Raw genomic sequence first — 21,043 nt, 5'->3', positions numbered from 1 at the left:
GATGGGAGAATACAGAAAGAGGGATCTTTGACCATTCCTCTTTGCACAATCTTTCTAAATCGTCCAGAGTCCTGGGTCCTCTCCTGTGCACTCTCCTCTTCAGCTCACCCCACAGGTTTACTATTGAGCTGAGGTCTGGGTACTGAGATGGCCATGAGAGGAGCTTGATTTTGTGCCTTGTGAACCATTTTTGAGTAGATTTGGCCACATGTTTAGGGTCATTATCTTGCTGAAAGACCCAATGACGACCCATATTCAGCTTTCGGGCAGAGGCCACCAGATTCTGATTCAAAATGTCCTGATATTTCAAAGAGTTCATGATCCCATGTATCTTTACAAGGTTCCCAGGTCCTTTGGAGGAGAAACAGGCCCACAACATCACTGACCGCCCCCCCCCATACTTAACAGTGGGCATGAGGTGTTTTTCTGCGTACTCATCCTTGGTATTACTTGTTTGTCACAGTTTCAGGTGTTTGTCACAGTTTCAGGTGTTTGTCACAGTTCCAGATGTTTGTCACAGTTCCAGATGTTTTGAACTTTTTTATGATTGCTCTGACTGTAGATACGGGCCTCTGCAGGTGAGTGGCTATTTTCTCATAGCCATTGTCTGATTTATGAAGGTGGACACACATCTGCCTTACTTGAATAGTGTGTTCTCTTGTCTTTTCCCATGTTTGAGAGTGAAATAGGCCTCTACGTAACGCCTTATTCATAGGCCAGGGAAACAGGAAGTGATGAATTACTAATTAAAGGTTCCTAGATACTTTGATACACTTTATATACTACAGTAGAAATGACACAAATGATTTAAATACATTTATTTCCAAAAAATAATGAAGGGTGCCAATAATTGTGGAACAGGTAATTTTATGGGAAATAATTATTTCTTAGTCAGGAGTTTTTCTGAAGGTTGCTTTTTTCTAAATTTTTTCAGAGTGAGATTATGCTTCTGCAATAAAAAATGAATTTATTTTGAGGCTTTTAACACATTTTAACTAGGCTTGCCAATAATTATGGAGGTACGTTATATGATAGTAAATATTTTGTCACCCTGTTTGTTTCATTTAAATATCATTTTAGATCAAAATTTAACACTGCAGCAAACTCTATTTATAAATATATCTCAGAATGTCAGTAAACTGCTACATTTAAAAATTATTAAAGTTGTATTTTTTTTCCAATTAATGTATATTTGGCATGATCCTTTATTCCATCTACCCACGTGTTTCCTCTGCCACTGTGTGCACATAATCACAAAATAGTTTCACCTCTGTAGTTAACAGTTGTTAGTGTTTTTCCTTAGCTGCTGTTCAAAGGTGATTGTGGCCATACAAATGAAAAAGTAGATAAAGAGAACACATATTTTTAAAAATGAGGCAAAAATATTATCCTTGGTCATTTATTTGTTGTGGAATATGATCCATTAGTACAGATCTGTGACTGGCAATAAGATAGGAATCTTTGCATTCAGAAAGCTGTTTGATCATCTTTATTTAGGAATATTAGCCCGTTTCTTCAGGCAGAACATCTTTATCTCTGGCATGGTGATGGTTGTCATAACATTAAATGTTTATTGTAGGTCTTCCCACAACATTTCTATTTTAACAAGAGCAAAGAGGAACTAGGCAAGCCTAGTTTTGCCAGACTGCAATTAGCCATATATTCATTGTTACAGAGGTGTTTATTGCATTTCAAAAACAGGAAAGCCCAAAATACATACCCTTGTCATTGGAAGGTCGGGAGAAGCTTTGGTGCTTCATATCAATGTCTTTGTTTACATGTGGTTTTTATTCTGTGACTGTGTTGTACAGAAGATATGGAGGGCAGGACTAATAAACGCAGAAACGAAAACGGAGCACAAAGTTTTGTTCATAATATATAACACCGGCAACAGTGTTTTACTTGTTAATTTTATTTAAAAAATAAATACCAGGTTATATACCACCAAAGAACAAATAAAAAACCAAGAAGGTTTTGTTGATTTTAAGAACACACAAACGCCACAAAATGTCTCCCCACCACTTACCTTATATATTACACCAATTTTTCAGACAAATACACACTCACTTGAAAGAAACAAATTCAGCAGTCCTCCTCTCTGTGAGATATAATAAATATGTAAATGTTGCTGAGTTCCAAGCCGTCCGGCTGAGCTTGTGAACTAACCATCGCTGAGCCGTGGCTCTGGCTAACGCGCATGGTTTAATATTATGAGACATCTATATGATCATGCTATGTCAAAGTTTGCAGTTTAAAACAAAGCTTATGACTTTGTCTTCTAGACACTGAAAAGACAGTTTAATGTACTGTTTAATGTTCATACATAGGTGTGTTAATGGGTACAGTAGCCAAGGAATTTTGTATCAGTGTTAACTATATTAGCATGCTAGAAAGGATCAGAATTATTTCCAATAACATGATATAAACTGGGTGTTCTTGTCATTCTCAAATGTGTGCTATTTTTGGATGTGGCTGCTACATGAGACAAGGAAGTTTTGTGTGTGTGTGTGTGTGTGTGTGTGTGTGTGTAGGCATATCAAATCCCTCTGAGTCCTGCGTAGAATAATTTGACACTGTAGCCTGAAATGAGAAATAAAGGGCACAGGGTAGCGAGGCTCATCATTCAGAAGTTTTTGCTGTTGATGTTTTATTTTATTTATTCATTTATTTTTAATTTATTTTATAGCTAGCTTTGTGTTTACACTTAAAATAGCACGATATTTTTCAATAGTCTATAGTATGTTTAGAGTATCTCCCCCCCCCCCATATTTCATATACTGGAGATCCTACTAAATAACTCAATATTATGTTACAGATATAGTGTATCCCACTTATTGATCACAAAAGCATGCAATATTTTCCCTTGATACTTGTGCCATATGCAATGAAGATCAGGGTGTGTGTGTAAGGCCACATGAGCCAATGTTTGTTCTGCGGTTTGTGGAGTAATTTGAACCAACTTTGCCCTGTTCACCAGTAGGTTCATCTCAGTCCCTTAACAGAGAAAGCCATCAAATCAGTCAAGGCCTTATAACACACTGCTCATCTGTGCAGGTTTCTCGTTGAATCCTCTTAACAGACCTGGTGCAGATGGGCTTGTGAGCCCCTGCAGACCTCCAGCCTTACTGCAGGAGGCTATTAGAGAGATGGAGTGTTAAGCCCTTAGGATGGTGCTCTCTCTCTCTAGCGTTAGGGGTGCTTCTAATTTCATACTTTCATTAATGGAAATCGAAAGAATCATGTGGCTTTGACACCAATCAAAATAACGTTACATTTTGAGGATCAGAACATAGCATTTTTGCATTAGCTCTTAACACTGCAATGGTCTGATATGTCTGTACTACTTGTGCCATCACTGAATTCAGTAGAGGGCTCAAAATACTATAGAAACATTGTATATATCATTATGGAGTTGTTTGTCATTTCATCAAGTCTGTATTTCCCCCTGGATTAGCATCTCTGTTCAAATCTGGCCTGTATGTTGTCTGCTACCATGTGCACAGCATAAGATAATATATAAGAGTATAGGATACTGTGTCTTCTGAGTTAAGACATACTCTGATTTCTGGTTTTTAGTGATCATATTAAGAAATTGTAATAACTATGTTTTAATTTTGTCGACCCAGTCTGCTTGTGATCACCCTAATTTAGCATCATACACTTGAAATCTGAAAGACAGAAAATCAATAAGAGGAAAACTGGACAGAGATATTGCTGCAGTGACAGCGTCTACTCTTCTAGGAAGACCTTACACTGGAATATTGATGGTGAATGATTAGTCCTAGACCACAAAAACACACATATTCAATATTGATTCGTTATTCAATGGAACAATTACACTGCTCAACAGCCAGATGGAGGCTATGTACCCGTCTTGTAATCACTTTGGGCACTGACCTTAAGTTCATGTGTGGTTGTGTCACGGCTGGGCAGGGAAGACGAGGAGGCGGACGCACACGCAAGGAATGATTTATTTACAAACCAAAAGCAAAACCAACAGAGAAAACAAATACGGACATGGAGGCAAAAACACTAACCACATTAAACTGAATGGGACTAGACAGGAACACACTAAGACTTGGACAGACAGGAAATAGACATGAACCAGTGTAGACATGTGTAAACATAGACATGGAAACACACATCCACGCACAAACCAGACAAGGGAGCACTGCAAACAAAGGGGTATAAATACACAGGACAAATGAGGAACACCTGGAAACACTAATGAGAGGGCAGAGACTGAGGTGGTACTAAGGCGGGGCTAGGGTGGAGGCAAGAACTAAACAGCCATGTACTAACTAACAACATGGTGGGGAAACAGACATACAACAGTACAAGACAGGGCAAGGGCATGACAGGTTGCTTCAGTTCACGTATGACAGGTTTTTTGTTTGGTTTTTGTGGAGATTATTCAAGCTGTACGTGTGCACATTAATGTGACAAATTGTTGTACCTTAAATTAGCTGAATCTTCCAATTAAGTGGTTGTCTGGATACTCTTAAACATAGTGTATCACTGCTAGAATACTGCAAACATTTTTGTACCACTTTGAGATTTTTAATTCTATATTAGCACCAATGAAAACATGTACGGTTATTTTCTTTTGTTTAACACTTTACATGTTTTTGTGGTAAATATCTTGCAAATCTGTGCCTCACTGTTGTCCACTGTGTTTTGAATAAATTCAGATTTTTTGACATACTTTGACGTTGGTCAGAAAGCTGGTTGATGAGCATAATCTGTATTATTTTGGACAGGTCTGGACATGTTATTAAATGTGGGCACTCTCACATTTATGGCATCAGTAATTGTTTCTTATTGTCCCTAATAGTGGTCCAGGCCTAACTCACCCTGACAGCTACTGTGATAACAGGTGTTAAACACACTGTTGCCCACAAGCAAACCCTAACTGCACTTAAATATTTGGTTAGGATTGTAGGGCAGTGTTCCTGAACAAGCAGTGCATAGCCAAATGTTATATTCCAAGGACAGCTTGACACATTCTATATCATGGATCAGTGAGTCAGAAAAACAGCTCCCATTCCATGGCAAAGCCATCTTAGATGCAGCCTGCTTCTTATACTTCACATTTAAAAGTTCAGTGGTTGTTGCACAATACCCACTTCTATTTCTCCAGATGGTGATTGTGATGTGATTGTGAGAATGTGCTATTTCCTAGTACTAATGAAGAGAAATTGAATTTTAAGCAATGCTGATTAATCCTGTATTTTGACCCTCTGTAAATTGTTTGAAGGCTCAGCTAAATTTTGGAATCTCCTGTTCTCCAGCGGTGATGTCCCGTGCTCATGAAGGTCCAGGAGAGATGGGGAAGGCTGTGATCATCCCTAAAGAGGAGCAGGAAAAGATGAAGGAACTCTTTAAAATCAACCAGTTCAATCTGATGGCCAGCGACATGATTGCACTCAACCGGAGTCTGCCTGATGTCAGATTGGATGGGTAAGGATTTGAGGGGGATGGCTCAGTATGGTCAGCTGGGTTGTAAGTGTGTATACCTGTTTATGATGTTATTTGTCATGCAAGAACAATATTTAAAAAAAATACTTTTTAGAAGAAGGGAACAGTACTCTTCAAAGTAAGTTTGGTCCATTTCTAATGGTAATAATAATAACAACATTAATAATACTACATTGCATGTATAGTGTTTTTCCATCAACATAAAGCATTTAAAAATAGAATGAAAAACATAAAATTTAAGATACAAACACAACAATACAAAAAGTAGGCAGCCAGCCAATGAGCATCACAAAGCAACAGGGTGAAATGGGCTCCACTGTAAATATAGGAGTGAAAAAATGGTTTCCCTCTGTCAACATTTGCAGCTGTTGGTAGCAGTAATAGCAAGCCGCTAGCTGCCAAGCAGAAGCTAGCAGAAGTGTTAGCAGGTTACCAGAGGTGGAAAGTAATGAATTACATTTACTCACGTTATTGTAATTGAGTAGTTTTTTATGTACTTGTACTTTTTTAAGTCATTTTTAAAATCTGTAATTTTACTTTTACCTAAGTACATTTTGCTTGAAGCACTATACTTTACTACATTTAAAATAACATCCGTTACTGTTTAAAAGTGTAAATGAAAATGCAAGAAAAAAAATTGCACACCGGAAACTTCCAGAGTGAATGATGGGCTGGAGAGCAATCTACCACTAAAATCACAAGAAATATGGAGACGGACAAGTCTGTTGCCGATACAGACCCAACTGAATGTGAAACCCAGTCAAGTTATGAGTTGCTCTGAAATAAAATTAACCCCTGGCCCATATTTAAGGGACCAATTCAGCTTTAAGTACAAGAATCTTTATAATGCTACACTGTGTTTGCCAAGAGGGAACTAGCAGCTTATAAAAAGCCAACATCAAACCTGTGCATAAAGAGCATGTACAGGCACGTTAAATAAAAGTTGTACCATTGTATCTGTAGTTAAAAATAAATTTTCCTATTTTAGTAAAGGCTCAAATTAGCAAATATACATTAATGTGTGTTGGTTGGTATTACTGAGCTGTTACCATAATTGGCCTTTGTGTTACGACACAATCTGCAGCAATTAATTACTTTTATCTCCCATACTTTCATATTTTAAGTGTGTATTAACAAACTTCACTGAACTTTTTTTGTTGCACATTTTTCTATTTGAGGTACTATTGCTCTGTATATTAAAAGCACCTGGGTGCTATGACAACTTAATTTCCCAATTTAATGAGATAATGACATAATGACATGGGCCACAACTGTCACACTCCTTGTGTCAAGCCACTCATGACCCAGAGACAACACCAGAAGAGTCTTACCTGGGCCAAGGAGAAAAAGCACTGGACTGTTGCTCAGTGTCCAAAGTCTTGTTTTCAGATTAAAGCAAATTTTGCATTTCATTTGGAAATCGAGGTTCCAGATTCTGGAGGAAGAGTGGAGAGAGACACAATGCAAGCTGCTTGAGTCTAATGTGAAGTTTCCACAGTCAGTGATGGTGGGGCCATGTCATCTGCTGGTGTTGGTCCACTGTGTTATATCAAGTCCAAAGTCAGGGCAGCCATCTACCAGGAAATTTTAGAGCACTTCATGCTCAGCTGACAAGCTTTTACAATATAAATATATATTTCTGTTGTTTTGAAGTGGGTATGTATGAAGTACATTTGATAATTAGATGTACTATCCATAGTAGACAATGATCAGCAGTCTTACATTTCACTGGTACAGACTGGAAGAAGACTTTAAACTTCATACACACCCACTTCAAAACAACAGAAATATCAATTTATGATGTTGAATAGACATAAGTTGAACTATTTTAATAATCATGTTTATATCTTCAGGCCTCTCCATGAGCAGTTTATTTAATTTGTACAATTATTCCATTAATTACAACCCAACTGGTTTGAAATATATATCCTCTTGCCCTTTTTGTGCTACACAGGAGAGAACCACCCCCACCCCATTTGAGTACATTTTTATACCAGTAGTTTTACTTGTACTTGAGTAAAAGTAACAGTACTTTTACTAAAGTAGAATATTTTATTATCCTTTCCACCTCTGCAGGTTACTAGCTGCCAAGATGTGGCACTAAGAATGGGCTCCCTCATTTGAAATGAGCAAAACCCAGAAGCTCCCCAGCTAACAGAGCCGTGGGGGTTATAACAAGCTGCCATGATCAACATTAGCTGCAGTGACAGCAGATTAAGTAAACATACAGCACTTGGATACTTCCAATAAAAAGTGAGATATGAACAGCTGAACAAAAAGCAAACATAAGAAAAACTTAGGGAGAAGCAGCAGCCAAACAGAAGGACACCAGTTTGTTCTCACCAAAAACAAATGTCAGACAGACCAGTGGGCCATTCATTAATACATTTTCACACAATGCTAGCAGCACTGATAATTTGAACTTATGTAAAAATCAAACATTGATTGCTTGATTGTTCACTAGCAATCAACACTGTGAAAACATATTAAATTAAATGCTAAGATTTAGTTTATTCAATATGTTATGTATTTTGGGAACCATAAAGTTATCGGTGCATTCTCAGTCATTTTGGGATCACACAGGCTCTATCCATGTTCATTTTCTCCACACTGCGCTTTGACAGCAAACAAGTTCCTGCTACTGGCTGACATCAGAAGGCAGTGGAGGATATGGGCAGGGGTGACATGGGCCCAGGATGAGGGTGGCAAAGAGGTCTATGTATATTTTTGCCATTTGACTTCTTTTCTGAAATGAGAAAATGGGAAATGACCCATTATCTGATTTTTGGTTTAAAATAAGATAAAGGGGTTGGTTACTCAATGTTTATTTTGAAATGGAAAATGGAGTGACCCATTACCTGATTTCTGATTTGACAACAGAAAAGAAAATCTCAAAGAAATAAAAAACAGGAATATTTTCATTGTTTGTTTTCTGGGGCTGTTGTCAGGGTGACTCTAGTTATGTTTTCTGCTGCTCACCATTCATAAGCTCAGCAGGAGAGCTCTGGAACCATATATCACAGCAGTATCTGGCACTGTGTCAAATGGTTACGGGGAAATAAAATGTATTTCCTATATGTGTGAGAAGGTTTAATTCTGAAATAACCTCTTTCTTCCAGTTTGTCATGTGCTGTGAAATATCCAAATTTATATTCAGAGTATCGTTTCAAAGCCATCCTGCTGACCAGTATCTCGCAGTGAGAAGTGATGAGGTAAAATAAATGTATATAGAGATGAATTGACACACACAAAAATATGACTCTCCAGCTCCAAACCACTTGGGAATCAGGATCAACCCTTGACCAGTGATTTTGAGAGTCAGAACATTTGGAGTCAACTCAGTCTTGGTTTGTGAACACATTCTGCAGCTTATTTTGAACATAAACAGACAGAACTTGGTATGATTATTACATCTACAGTATCTTATATCACTGTGATCTGACCTCACTCTAAACAGTGGAGAAATATTTTTAAAGGTTTAACTCTCACTCTGCCTTTGTATGTGTGGCTCTGTCCTACTTAAAACAGACAGCGGCTCTGTGAGCAATGAGAGCACCCGAAAACACTCAGAGTGGATGCGTCTCAAGTCACCCTGACCACAGCATCTTTCTAAAAAGCTTAATAAAATTACAGTATGCAGAATGTGGCCTCTTCCCCTTTAGTTTGCAGACGGGTTGAGTGGTTGGTGGGGATGATTTTAGAAATATGGAGTCCCTGTATATTTAGAATAAAAAAATGTACATATATAAAAATATCTTGGTGCTCTTTTTCTACGGTATATTTATATATGTAGATATAAAGAAGCTGCTGTTCTCATCTTAAAGCTGGCACACTGTGAGAGTTTTCTCTTCTGCCACTGACAGCTAGATGGGAAAAGTCTTTGTTTGCTGAATCCCAAGACCCATTTTTGGAGCATAATGAAATCCTGCAGAGCTGTTACATTACTGCATTCATCTTGGGCTGCTGATTTACTCTGCTACTCGCCTCACTAAGAGAGCCATCGCTCTTATTCATGCCGATGCTCTCTCTTGCAGGCATTTGTTAACATCTGTTTCTCTCCAAATGTACTTTTATCCTCCAGTTTACCAATGATAGGGGTACTTCTCTTCAGTTTATTTATTTATTTTGTGCATAATATTTTATGCTCAGATCCTGGTGAAAAGCATGCAACTTACAAAAGAACACGAAAATTTACACAGTTAAGCATTGGGCCTGTTACTGTGCTGAATTGTCTGGGATAATACAATTGTCCTTGCTCTCTCTAAGTGTACAGGATGATCCTTTAACTCCCTACATCAGTCAGAATTATGCTAAATACTTTTTTACAATATTATTATTATTATTATTATTGCAATATTGTTTTCATTGTCCTCCAAGCATGTTGAAATGTCCAATGACCCTATTAGAAGCCGTTTAAAAAGATGGCTTGGCTGGCTACATATGTACTTGAACAAGACTGTGCTGGCATTCTCACACTTGGTAGAATGTTGTGATAGAAGAAAAAACTGAAATAATCAACAAATAAATCACAGAGAAAACTTTGAGTCCCAAAATGAACAAAAAGCACATGTGACTAAAGGAAAAAAAGGTTTGACTTTAGTGTGAGAATTATTGCTGTGATAATAAATTAGGATGACCGCACTATATACCACCCAGATCAATAATACACCAAACAGAGATTCATTTGAAATACATGAAGCCGCTACATGCTGGCTTTTAACAAACCACAGACTCACACAGTGGGCAGTCGTCTGCAGTTTAACGCTGTCTTATGCCCTCTTACCCTCATTCTGTCATGCTCTTGGTGTCACAGAAAATGAGAGGAGGATCCCTGCTGTACTTTTTACTCATGTCCCCCCTCTTTTGCCCTGTACTCATCCATCCTTCGTCTCTCTTCCCTCCATTATCGAGCCGCCTCCATCTCTAATGCAGGCTCATGCCTTATTTAAGATCTGAAGAGGACATAACACCACTCCTCACCCTCCCAGTCCCTGTGTCTGTTTGTGCTGCAGACCGATACGTCCCATTGAGCCAAGGATACTTTGTCCTTGCTGTCAGCGCTTTGGGGACCTTTTTTTGGGGGTGGGGGTGGGGGAGCAAGTTTGCCCTTATTAGTCTCAAGTTAGTACTGTGTTTTTAATAAGTGCCCTATGTAGAAGGGCAATGTATGCATTTTGTACCAGCTTTTGCCGCATGCCCTTATTAATACACATGATTCAGCTAATCACAGCCCTAAAGGGGATCATGTCAGCAGAAGCAGCTTTATTCTGTATTGCCCAGAAAAAGAAACCACAGTATGGATCTTTGAAGGGACTGCTTCACTAGGATCCAAGGCTAATAAAGAGTTTAACATCTTCAAAACTAAACTAGTCTAACTTCACTACTTTAAAGAACAAACATCACTATTAACATTGCACCAATGTAAGTACAGTTAGAAGTTGCAAGTCGAAAAAAAAAAGTAGAAATGGAGACATACTGAGACATGTTAACCTATTGCTACATAATGCATATTAAATGTACATTTAATTATTAAAAATGTATTAAGTATTAACGTGACTGCATGGTTATATATGAATAGTGTGGCAGTAAGACAAGAAATACACAAAGGTTCTTATGAAGTACCAATGTATATTATGAATGTGACATATACACTGAGTTCAGTTCACAGCAGCACACAGCCTCAGATCTCACTACACTGTGATATGACCCTATTTTGATATGATATGATTCTTCTGTCACTTTTTTTTTTAGTTTTGAACATAGTTTGATAACAGATGAATTAGCTGTATGAAATGCCTGTGATGTACTGGTGCTCTGTACAGGGTGTGTTTCTGCTTGTGCCTAGTGACACTGTGGCTTTGGACCAACCACGGCCCTGATTAGGAGGAAAAAATAGCAGAAAATGAATAAATTAATGAATACGACAGTATCAGCTTTACATGTACAATGCCGAGGAATATAACATCTTCACATTTGCTTACTTTGTAATTAAATACATTTTTCTCGTTGCGGTTTTGGAGATGTGAGGATATTGTTGACTGTGTTGAACATTTTGAAAACCATCAGAGACTTGTTTCAGTAATATATATTTTGCCCTTGTGTTTATTTTTGGGCGTAATAATGCAGCTAGTGAATACCTCACCTATACCTGTGTAAAACAGTAACTTTAGCTCTAATCTTGCTTCTAGCTGTAAGACGAAGGTGCACCCCGATGATCTTCCCAACACCAGCATTGTGATTGTTTTCCACAATGAGGCGTGGAGCACATTACTGCGCACTGTCCACAGCGTCATCAGCCGCTCGCCCAGACACCTGCTGGTGGAGATTGTACTAGTGGACGATGCCAGCGAGAGAGGTAGGGCTGTCTGAAAGCTGGCCAGCTTAATTGTTTATTACTGCAAGGGGAATTTTATGAAGCATAAATTCCGAGAGGTCATGCCAGCACTCTCACACTGCTGTGGTTTTGAGGTCAAAACAAAGAGTGAATGTGAAAGCTTGATTTACCACACATTGTGTGTTCTTTGGCAGATTTCCTGAAAAAGAAACTGGAGGATTACGTGAAGACCCTGGAGGTTCCGGTGCGTATCATGCGTATGGAGCAGCGCTCCGGGCTAATCCGGGCCAGGCTCAGAGGTGCCGCAGCTACAAGAGGACAGATCATCACTTTCCTGGACGCTCACTGTGAGTGCACGGTGGGTTGGCTGGAACCTCTGCTCTCTAGGATCAAAGAAGACAGGTGAGCTTACATGTTTCAGCAAAAAATGAGCTTAGGGATTATGCAGTACACTGCACAGCAGTAGGCAGCTTAAAAAAATAATATAGGGCTTGTCCATTTTTCTTGACTAAAGGAACAAACCATGTAAATATAAACAGGTACCTTCTTATAGTCTTTCAGCAGAATATAGTTCTGTTATATTTCCAAACTAAAAGTACCAAAGATGTAACCTAGATGGCACCTTGTAGGCTGCACATACAATTTTATACTCTCAAAGGCACAATTATTGTCTTAAGGTCCAGCTGTGTATCTTAAATTAGAAAGGCACTTCACAGTCAGGGTCAACAAGGGGATGTATGTCTATGTATGCACATGTTTTTATCATTTAAAAAAACTGCAATCACAATAAGGTGTTTGGAATGCAGCTTGCTAAATGTTCCTAAAATGCACTTTAAACTCTAAAAACAACACGAGAACCACTCTATTTTAGTTTTTTTCTGAAAGTAGAATGTCTTATTTAAATATGTGCAGCTTAATGACTTGGGGAAACATATTCAGAATATAAGAGACTGCCCTGCTGAATTGGAGCCATTGGGCTGTGTAAAACAATGAATATAAATAGAAAATCAAATATAACTAGCTTTTATCTTTCTGCTCTGTTTAATCAAACACAGAATAAATGCATTATTAATAGAATTGCAGATGACAAGAGCCACTGCTCTTGACAGGGGTGGGTGTGTGATTTTTGTTTGTCAGTGTATGTGTAGTAAATCAAAGTGTATAATTTACAGCTTCATTCCTCATAGTGAATGAGTATGCTGTTCTACTTTGGCACTCTTTATCAGCTAATTCTAGATTTTCAGTTGTCAGGATGACCTCTTCTCCTGATGTTTCCTTTTCAGACAGTTTCCTTTTCTGAATGCTTTACCTTTTCAGTACCCCTGAGTTTTCTCAAGTCTAATCTGCTTCCTCATTAGAACATGCGGTACACTCTTTCCGTTTTAAGTGCTTTGCAGCTGTCTGACCTCCATCTTTATTACATTTACATCACACTGAGGAGAGGCTTATGGTGCTTTAAAATTGCATTTAGTCTCAATATCCTGTTACACATCCCTGGCCTTTACAGGGAGCTGCTGTGGTTCACTCACATCTGCGCTCGCATTTAGTAGAAAACTCTGTAGACACTCATTTTACATAGGAAACCACAAATGAGAAAACAGCTGGTGGATACTTATTTGTCTACTGGGTGCTTCTGCTTTGCATAAAGTGAGAGTTTTACTGCTGACTTAGTTGAATCAGTGAATATAAGACTGAGTCAGTTGTTCAGGCTTTGTTCATATGATACAGTATTGTGGCTACAACTGGATTTACAAAATTGTTTCTAATTGTGTTAGTCACAGCCAGGGTTCATTCATTCATTCATTCATTATCTGTAAACGCTTATCCAATTCAGGGTCGCGGTGGGTCCAGAGTCTACCTGGAATCATTGGGCGCAAGGCAGGAATACACCCTGGAGAGGGCACAGCCAGGGTTGTTAACCAAATTTACAATTGTCTAGGATACAGATGTTGTACAACAGCAATGTTTTGAATGTATCCTAGGCTCTAGTGAGTTATTTAACCTTGTAATAAATAAAAAAGGGTAAACCTATGAAAATACATCAAGAACCTTTTTTTTTTATTCAAATAAATGAATTATTCTCTGTACGATATGAATACACCCAGTCTGTATGCAGTGCACTATTGAGTCAAATGTAATTTGGACAGTTTTTGTTTTATCAGATGCTTTAAGCAGCTGGACAGAGGATAGAATAAGGTCAGCTGTAGCATTTGTACAAAATATTTTAAACTGAGTTTGCTTAATATCGTCCCAGGAGATTCGTTTCTCTGGCCCCAATGACCCCACACTTGTTTTTAAAGGAACACTCTCTCTGATGCTTTTATAGGAAAGCCGTGGTTTGCCCCATCATTGATGTGATCAGCGATGAGACGTTCGAGTACATGGCAGGTTCGGACATGACTTATGGAGGCTTCAACTGGAAACTGAATTTTAGGTGGTACCCTGTTCCTCAGAGAGAAATGGACAGACGCAAAGGAGACCGCACCTTACCTGTCAGGTGAGGTCTAATGACTACATGTTATAGTGTATATAAGTGGGATTGAGTCTTTCTTTATGCTATGATTCTATACAGTACCACATTTCTGCTGCACTTTTAAAACTAATTGGAAATAATTGTATTCATTAACAAGGACTGTTATTCTAATCTGGTCTCTGTTTGTCTAATACACATAGACAGGAGGGCACTTTCTTTCATCTGATGGTCCTTTTTGCCAATACAGGAGTTCTAACTGCACATTAAAAAGTTTTCTTAAACTATATAAAACATGACAGATGAGGTCCACCAGACATGTCACACAAATCTAAAGAAAATGTATGTGTGAAATTTGCACCATTCTTTATTGTAGGCTTTACACAGATGACAGAAGGATGGTTTAAATGGCAGTTGATTTATTTGTAGAAAATGTTTCAATTGAAACGACTTAATATTGTACCAGAAGACAGAGAAGAGTTTTTATGATATGTTCAGATGAGAGACTCTTACTGATGCTATTTTGGTACGCTGTGATTCCATTTAGGGATGGGTGGTATCCACATTTTTCATACTGTCATACGGTCTTAAAGTTTTATCACAGTATACGGTATTACTGTGTGGAGGGTGTGGGTGGGAGAGTGTGTGTGAAAAAAGAAACATTTCTTAGAGAGCAAATTTCAGTGACAGTTTTGGAGGAAGAGAGAAGTTAAAAAATAAAATAAGCAAACTAAGATTCTACACTGTTTAGAAGCAGAACTGGCCAGCTAATAGGCATTTGTTTTAGCACACCACAGCACATAATTTTCCAGCGAACTGAGGCTCAAACCACACGTATTTAGAGGATAAATCCTCATACATATAAGCACAAAGTCAAGTGGAAAGTCTTCTGAGTATTTTGTCTGTTTTCACAACTGTGATGGGCTACTAGGCTTGTTTTTCTCCACCCTTTTTCAGCTCCCGCAGCTCAAGCCCTGTTCAGAATAACTGATTTCAGGGCTTGTTCCTTTAAACGATAATGATCAACAAACTGCTGACCTGAGCCCTGAGCATGCAGCACTATGAAGCATGGCACAGAAACGCTCTTATTGCCATTTTAGATTGGTTCTTTTATTTCTCAATTGTCATTTAGACTGTCTGATTTACACGGTTTAATCCTGTTTTGCACTCACACATGTAAGCAGATCACCCACTGCGACTGGAAATACTCTTATGAGAAGGTGGTACAATTCTGATAGTATGGGGAGTATAATGGGACAGAAAAGCCACAACATTTGTGGTTCAGAAGGGTCTGTCCAGATTTGCTGAACTTTGCAGTTGGCCGGATATTTCGTTTTAGGTTGTGCTAGCTGTAGTGCTTAGACCAAATCAGTAATTGCAGCCTGTAAGCAATTCTGCATTGTATTACTTCTCTGTGCATTTAGGGTTTGGGGAGTATACAAGAAATGTTCTATTTAAAAACATTGCTCATCAATGCTCATGCATTGAAATGGAAATCAAGTGTGAAATTACTTGTGTAAAATAACTAAGCCTTATTAATGATTGTTTAATATATATATGTTATGCCTGATTTTGAGATCTGAGATGCACTCAGTGAAGGATAAAAGTATAAAGAATAAATACAAGTAAGCAAGAAAAGTGAGAGGGAAGTCTCGGTTACAGCATTTCCTCTGCTAAGCAAACTTTTCAAAGCTTCACAAGCTTCACAGTTAATTACAGTAATGGCAGTATTATAAAAGTCCATCTCTGTTTAAGATGTTCTCATCCTCCTAAACTGATTAGATGTATTTTTGGGGAATACACCACCATCAGCAAGATTTAGTGTTGCCATTAGTGACAGCAGCTTCTAATTTTGCCTTTAGATGTTTTGCACTTTAGCTCTTATACAGAATGGCATATGAGGGCGCCTCTCTCTCTCTCTCTCTCTCTCTCTCTCTCTCTCTCTCTCTCTCTCTCTCTCTCTCTCTCTCTCTCTCTCTCTTTCTCTCTCTCTCTCTCTCTCTCTCTCACTCTCAGCAGACATCTGTAATCACAGCAAAGCATCACTGTCTCTGAAGAAGCATGGCTGAGCTTGAAGTGGAGGTAGTGGCAGTGCTGAACCTGAGAAACTGAGGGAGAAATTCTCTTCTGAGAAATTATTTTTACCAGACTGATGGGTTTTAAAAGGCATGATCAGTCAGCTGTCTACAGTGGAATTAGCATTTACTATCAGTCAGAGGGGCAGCAGCTAGATCCATATTCAAATGCAGAACACTGTGCTGGCTTATTAAATACACTCATACCTCCTGGTATACATGACTGCACATCAACTTTTCAGACAGCAAATTCATAAATACTGCATATTTTAACATATTAATCCATTTTAAATGATTTACAAAGTTGTTTATGTCATGTCCAGTAAGTTTCTAGGCACACCTGTTGCTACTTTGCTTTAAGGTGGATAAATTGTGCCAACAGGTTAAATTGTTCAGGTTTAATCTCCACAGAAAAGAATGAAATGTCATTGGATACATTTGGCCTCTCCTTACACTCATACTAAGATGATCAATTCTTTGATGATTGCCAGTCATGGTCTAGTGGCGTATACATCCCCCAGGGATTTGGCTGTGGACCTGTGAAACTGAATTTATGAGTGATGAAGCACTATCTGTACTTTTGACTGTGTATCCATCATGTGTTTTAATTGTGTATTATATACAGAAAAAATATTCAAACATCACTGCCTGAAGTAATGTTCATGTGGCTGAATGCCAGCAAATCCTTACAGAATTTCATTCATTCATTGTCTGAAACCGCTTATCCAGTTCAGGGTGGCGGTGGGTCCGGAGCCTACCCAGAATTATTGGGCACAAGGCAGGAACACACACTGGAAGGAGCGCCATTCCTTCACAGAGCAACACACACACACTCACACCTATGGACACTTTTGCATCGCCAATCTAACTATCAACGTGTGTATTTGGACTGTGGGAGGAAACCCACACGGACACAGGGAGAACACATCAAACTACTCACAGACAGTCACCTGGAGCTGTGTGACTGCGCCACCATGCTGCTCCTTACACAAATGTGTAATCTAAAGCATTCCTAGAAGAGGGTCAGACAGCCCCAACATTTCTGTTATGTGCTTTATAATGGGTTCAGTTGTTTTATTTTATATGATTTTTCTACTTTGCTAAGCTGATATCCATTCAATCATTCGTTATCTGTAACTGCTTATCCAGTTCAGAGTCGTAGTTATCCTGGGGGTTTGACATGTATATTTAATAATAATGTGTGTGTGTGTGTGTGTGTGTGTGCACTTCCCATAGAACTCCCACCATGGCTGGTGGCTTGTTTTCTATTGATCGAACCTATTTTGAAGAGATTGGCACCTACGATCCTGGAATGGACATATGGGGAGGAGAGAACTTGGAAATATCTTTCAGGGTAAGTTCATAATGTGATGTGATGGCAGCCTACAATGTAATTACTTCTACTAGTGACCATGATTGGCAGCTCATGATGGTGAAATTGACTGAAGCAGACAAACCCAATTAAACTGCAGTGGCTCTGATGAAGCCCTGCGTTTTACTTGTCAGCTACAATTCACAACTGTTTGATTGATTGTGAATTTGAATCATTTTGAAAGTGAGGCTTATAATTACAAGGAACAGTGATTATAATCTGTAATGCACTGAGAGCATGTTGTGTGTAGATCTGGCAGTGTGGAGGGTCTCTGGAGATCGTCACATGTTCCCACGTAGGCCATGTGTTCCGGAAGGCCACGCCATACAGCTTCCCTGGAGGAACTGGTCAGGTGATTAACAAGAACAACAGACGATTGGCTGAGGTCTGGATGGACGAATTCAAAGACTTCTTTTACATCATATCACCAGGTATCACTTTGGTTTGTGTATATTTCGTTTGAAACAGGACATCGTTAATCTTCATTGTTTGCAGATTGGATTGTTGTTTTGACGCAAATTTAAATGGTAGTTACATAACACCACCAGCAGTTATTTTATAACAGGATTATCATCAGTTTTTCAGAGCTAAACCAAAAGAGTCACTTTGTAGGAAGGAAAAAACGGTGAAGCTTGTTATGGAAGTTGATGTAAAACATGTTCTATTGTTCTTTTATCATGAAACATTTACACAACGTCCAATTAACAATTCCCAAATATGTATAATAAAAAAAAATGTCTTGTCCAGTTCAGGGTCACAGTGGGTCCAGAACCTACCCAGAATCACTGTGCACAAGGCAGGGACACACCCTGGAGTGGGTGCCAGTCCTTCACAGGGTGGCACACACACACACACCTACAGACACTTTTTTTTGAGTCACCAATCCACCTACCAACATGTGTTTTTGGACCGTGGGAGGAAACCGGAGCACCTGGAGGAAACCCACGCAGACACAGGGAGAACACACCAACTCCTCACAGTCACCCGGAGTGGGACTGGAACCCACAACCTCCAGGTCCCTGGTGCTATGCGATTGCGACACTACCTGCTGCGTCAACATGCCACCTTGCACAAAAACCAGAAAATAACCAAACAAAACAAAAAAGGAAATATCAGTTCCCAAAACTGCAGAATAAATCATAAAAACATGAATCATTTCAAAATTTTAATTTTTTTACTAATACTTAATTTAATTTTAATTCCTGGAACATTATTTGAACATCATCTTGTCTCTACAGCATGAACCTATAAGTGTCTCTTGCTGTCTGCTTGCTTGTATTAGAGCACTGCTTTGTGTTGTCTAAAAATAGCACGGTTGGATGATTTGCATCCATGGCTGTGCTGTTGTGGATGAGAGTAATTATGTTAGTGCTTAACCTCCTGGACCAGTGCTGAGCTCACTACATGTGACCCCACTCAGAAAACACTCTCTAAACAGTGATAGTACACTAATGCTTTGATTACTGCAGTCCTTCTCTGATTAAGATTGTTATTGCTGATTGTTACTTGAATTTAAAAGAGGAAATTATCATTAATTTGACTTGTATATCCTTAAAATTATTATGATCATTTTATACGTTATTTATTATTTCATTGTCTGTAAGCACTTATCCAGTCCAGGGTCGCTGAGGGTCCAGAGCCTGTCCGCAATCAGTGAGCGCAAGGCAAGAATACACCCTGGGGTGGCGGTGCCCATTCATCACAGGGAATCGCAAGCTCACAAACACTGACAACACTCACACTTATGGACACCTTCAAGTAGCCAATCCACCTCCCAACATGTGTCTATGGCTTATCTGAGGAAAACAGAGCACTCACAGACATGGGGAGAATACACCAAACCCTTTGCTTTGGCCATGCAAATGTGTTCATAGGTGTGAATATGTGGTTATGTGGTGCCCTGTGATCCTGATTTGCGCACTGTGACCCTGGGTGAGCTCCATACCTACTGCGATGCTGAACTGGACAAGCTGTTACAGAAACTGAATGAAGTCAGTCTAAATATTTATTTTATTTTAAGGTTCTGGTCAATTTGAATTTTGTTTACAAAAACAACAGGTCCTAAATCTCAAACACCAAATTTAAGAGACTTGAGTAGAGAAAGTCTTCAGTCATTGAAGTGTGGGTGTGTAGCATAAGCCCGCCTGCACCATCACAAGAAATTCTGCTGAGATGGACCAAAGTGCCTAGTTTCTAATCTCTATTCTCTAAAGAGACACTGTTTACCATTTGAGTGTAACATTTGATGAAAGACTAACGTTAGATATTTTACCTGTCAGATATGTTCTTTGCTTTTTTGGGAGGGGGGTTATAAGGGATGTTATGTTCAAGGAGTAGGTATTTAACAGTTTTTTTTCTTAGAAAAAAGCATTCCACCAATTTCGTTGCTTTTTTTCTATTTACTCTTGCATCTAGGTCCTTGAATTACATTTCACTTTAATTAATTCAGTGTGAAGCACTTTTTCACTAGGCAGATTTTACACACATTCAATTTGACCGGGGGTTTACTCTGCACAGTGCCAAATGCCAAGTGGAAAGAGTAATTGCATATCTCTTGTCAGCTCTTTGGTATATTCTCAAGCTATGCCTTGTGTTTTCACAGCAGATAAAAATGTCAAAGTGTCATAAAGACACTACAGTTAGTATTTCTTCACTGGTATGTTTGTGTGCTGTTGTCAGTGGTGTTTATCATTGCCTTTGATGGTAATTTCGAGTGCTCAGCCAGCTAGGAACTCCTGCAGTGTCACTCACTGCAGTTTCTCTGTTGCTCAGCATGTTTCGCCAGCACATCAGGCCAAACATTTTCACTTAAATATCGCACCCATCAATCTTGCTCATTTCTGCTGATGGTGGGCCTTTCACACTCTTCTGCACAAAGTCTAGATTTATCTGTGTTCAGCAGGGATCTCCGGGACCTTGTGTCTCACTCTGCTGCTGAATCTGCCATCTTTTATTCATGCCTGGCTTTGTACTAAGTGTCATTCAACATGCAGTGAATCACTCAGTGCTGCTCTGCTGCTCTCCAATTCGTGAGCAGCTTACTTCCTGGTCCCATGGGAGACGTGGGTAACGTAGTCCTCCTGTTGCCAGGTCCTGCTGCTATGTTAGAGCTCTTCTGAATATGTTTATCCCTGATTAGTACTGATTATTGCTCCTGCTGCTGATAAAAAGTGGAGATTTTGGGGTACGTAATGATCTGTGGAGCTGTTGGTGGTGAGCTAAGCAGGAAAGAACACTGGGGCACCAGAGATGGAGGGATTCCTGGTAAGCCATCCCAGTGGGGGTGTGCTCTGTGCAAATGATAAATGAGCTTG

The 21,043-nt window shown here is 39.0% G+C and overlaps 1 protein-coding gene across 2 annotated transcripts in view; it reads left to right on the top strand.

Moving 5' to 3' along the window:
• The window catches only part of galnt13 (UDP-N-acetyl-alpha-D-galactosamine:polypeptide N-acetylgalactosaminyltransferase 13), a 61,517-nt gene that overhangs the window by 9,108 nt on the left and 31,366 nt on the right, over window positions 1-21,043 (top strand). For both annotated transcript variants that reach the window (XM_066641110.1, XM_066641109.1), the window contains exons 3-8: window positions 5,292-5,460; window positions 11,667-11,833; window positions 12,007-12,214; window positions 14,139-14,309; window positions 17,594-17,711; window positions 17,980-18,160. In XM_066641110.1, the coding sequence (XP_066497207.1) occupies window positions 5,292-5,460; window positions 11,667-11,833; window positions 12,007-12,214; window positions 14,139-14,309; window positions 17,594-17,711; window positions 17,980-18,160 (1,014 nt within the window). The remainder of the gene's footprint in view (window positions 1-5,291; window positions 5,461-11,666; window positions 11,834-12,006; window positions 12,215-14,138; window positions 14,310-17,593; window positions 17,712-17,979; window positions 18,161-21,043) is intronic.

Source organism: Hoplias malabaricus, chromosome 12 (assembly GCF_029633855.1).
Source record: "Hoplias malabaricus isolate fHopMal1 chromosome 12, fHopMal1.hap1, whole genome shotgun sequence".
Taxonomy (NCBI): Eukaryota; Metazoa; Chordata; class Actinopteri; order Characiformes; family Erythrinidae; genus Hoplias; species Hoplias malabaricus.
The sequence above is the reverse complement of the archived record's forward strand: the minus strand, read 5'-3'. Positions and strand labels throughout refer to the sequence as shown.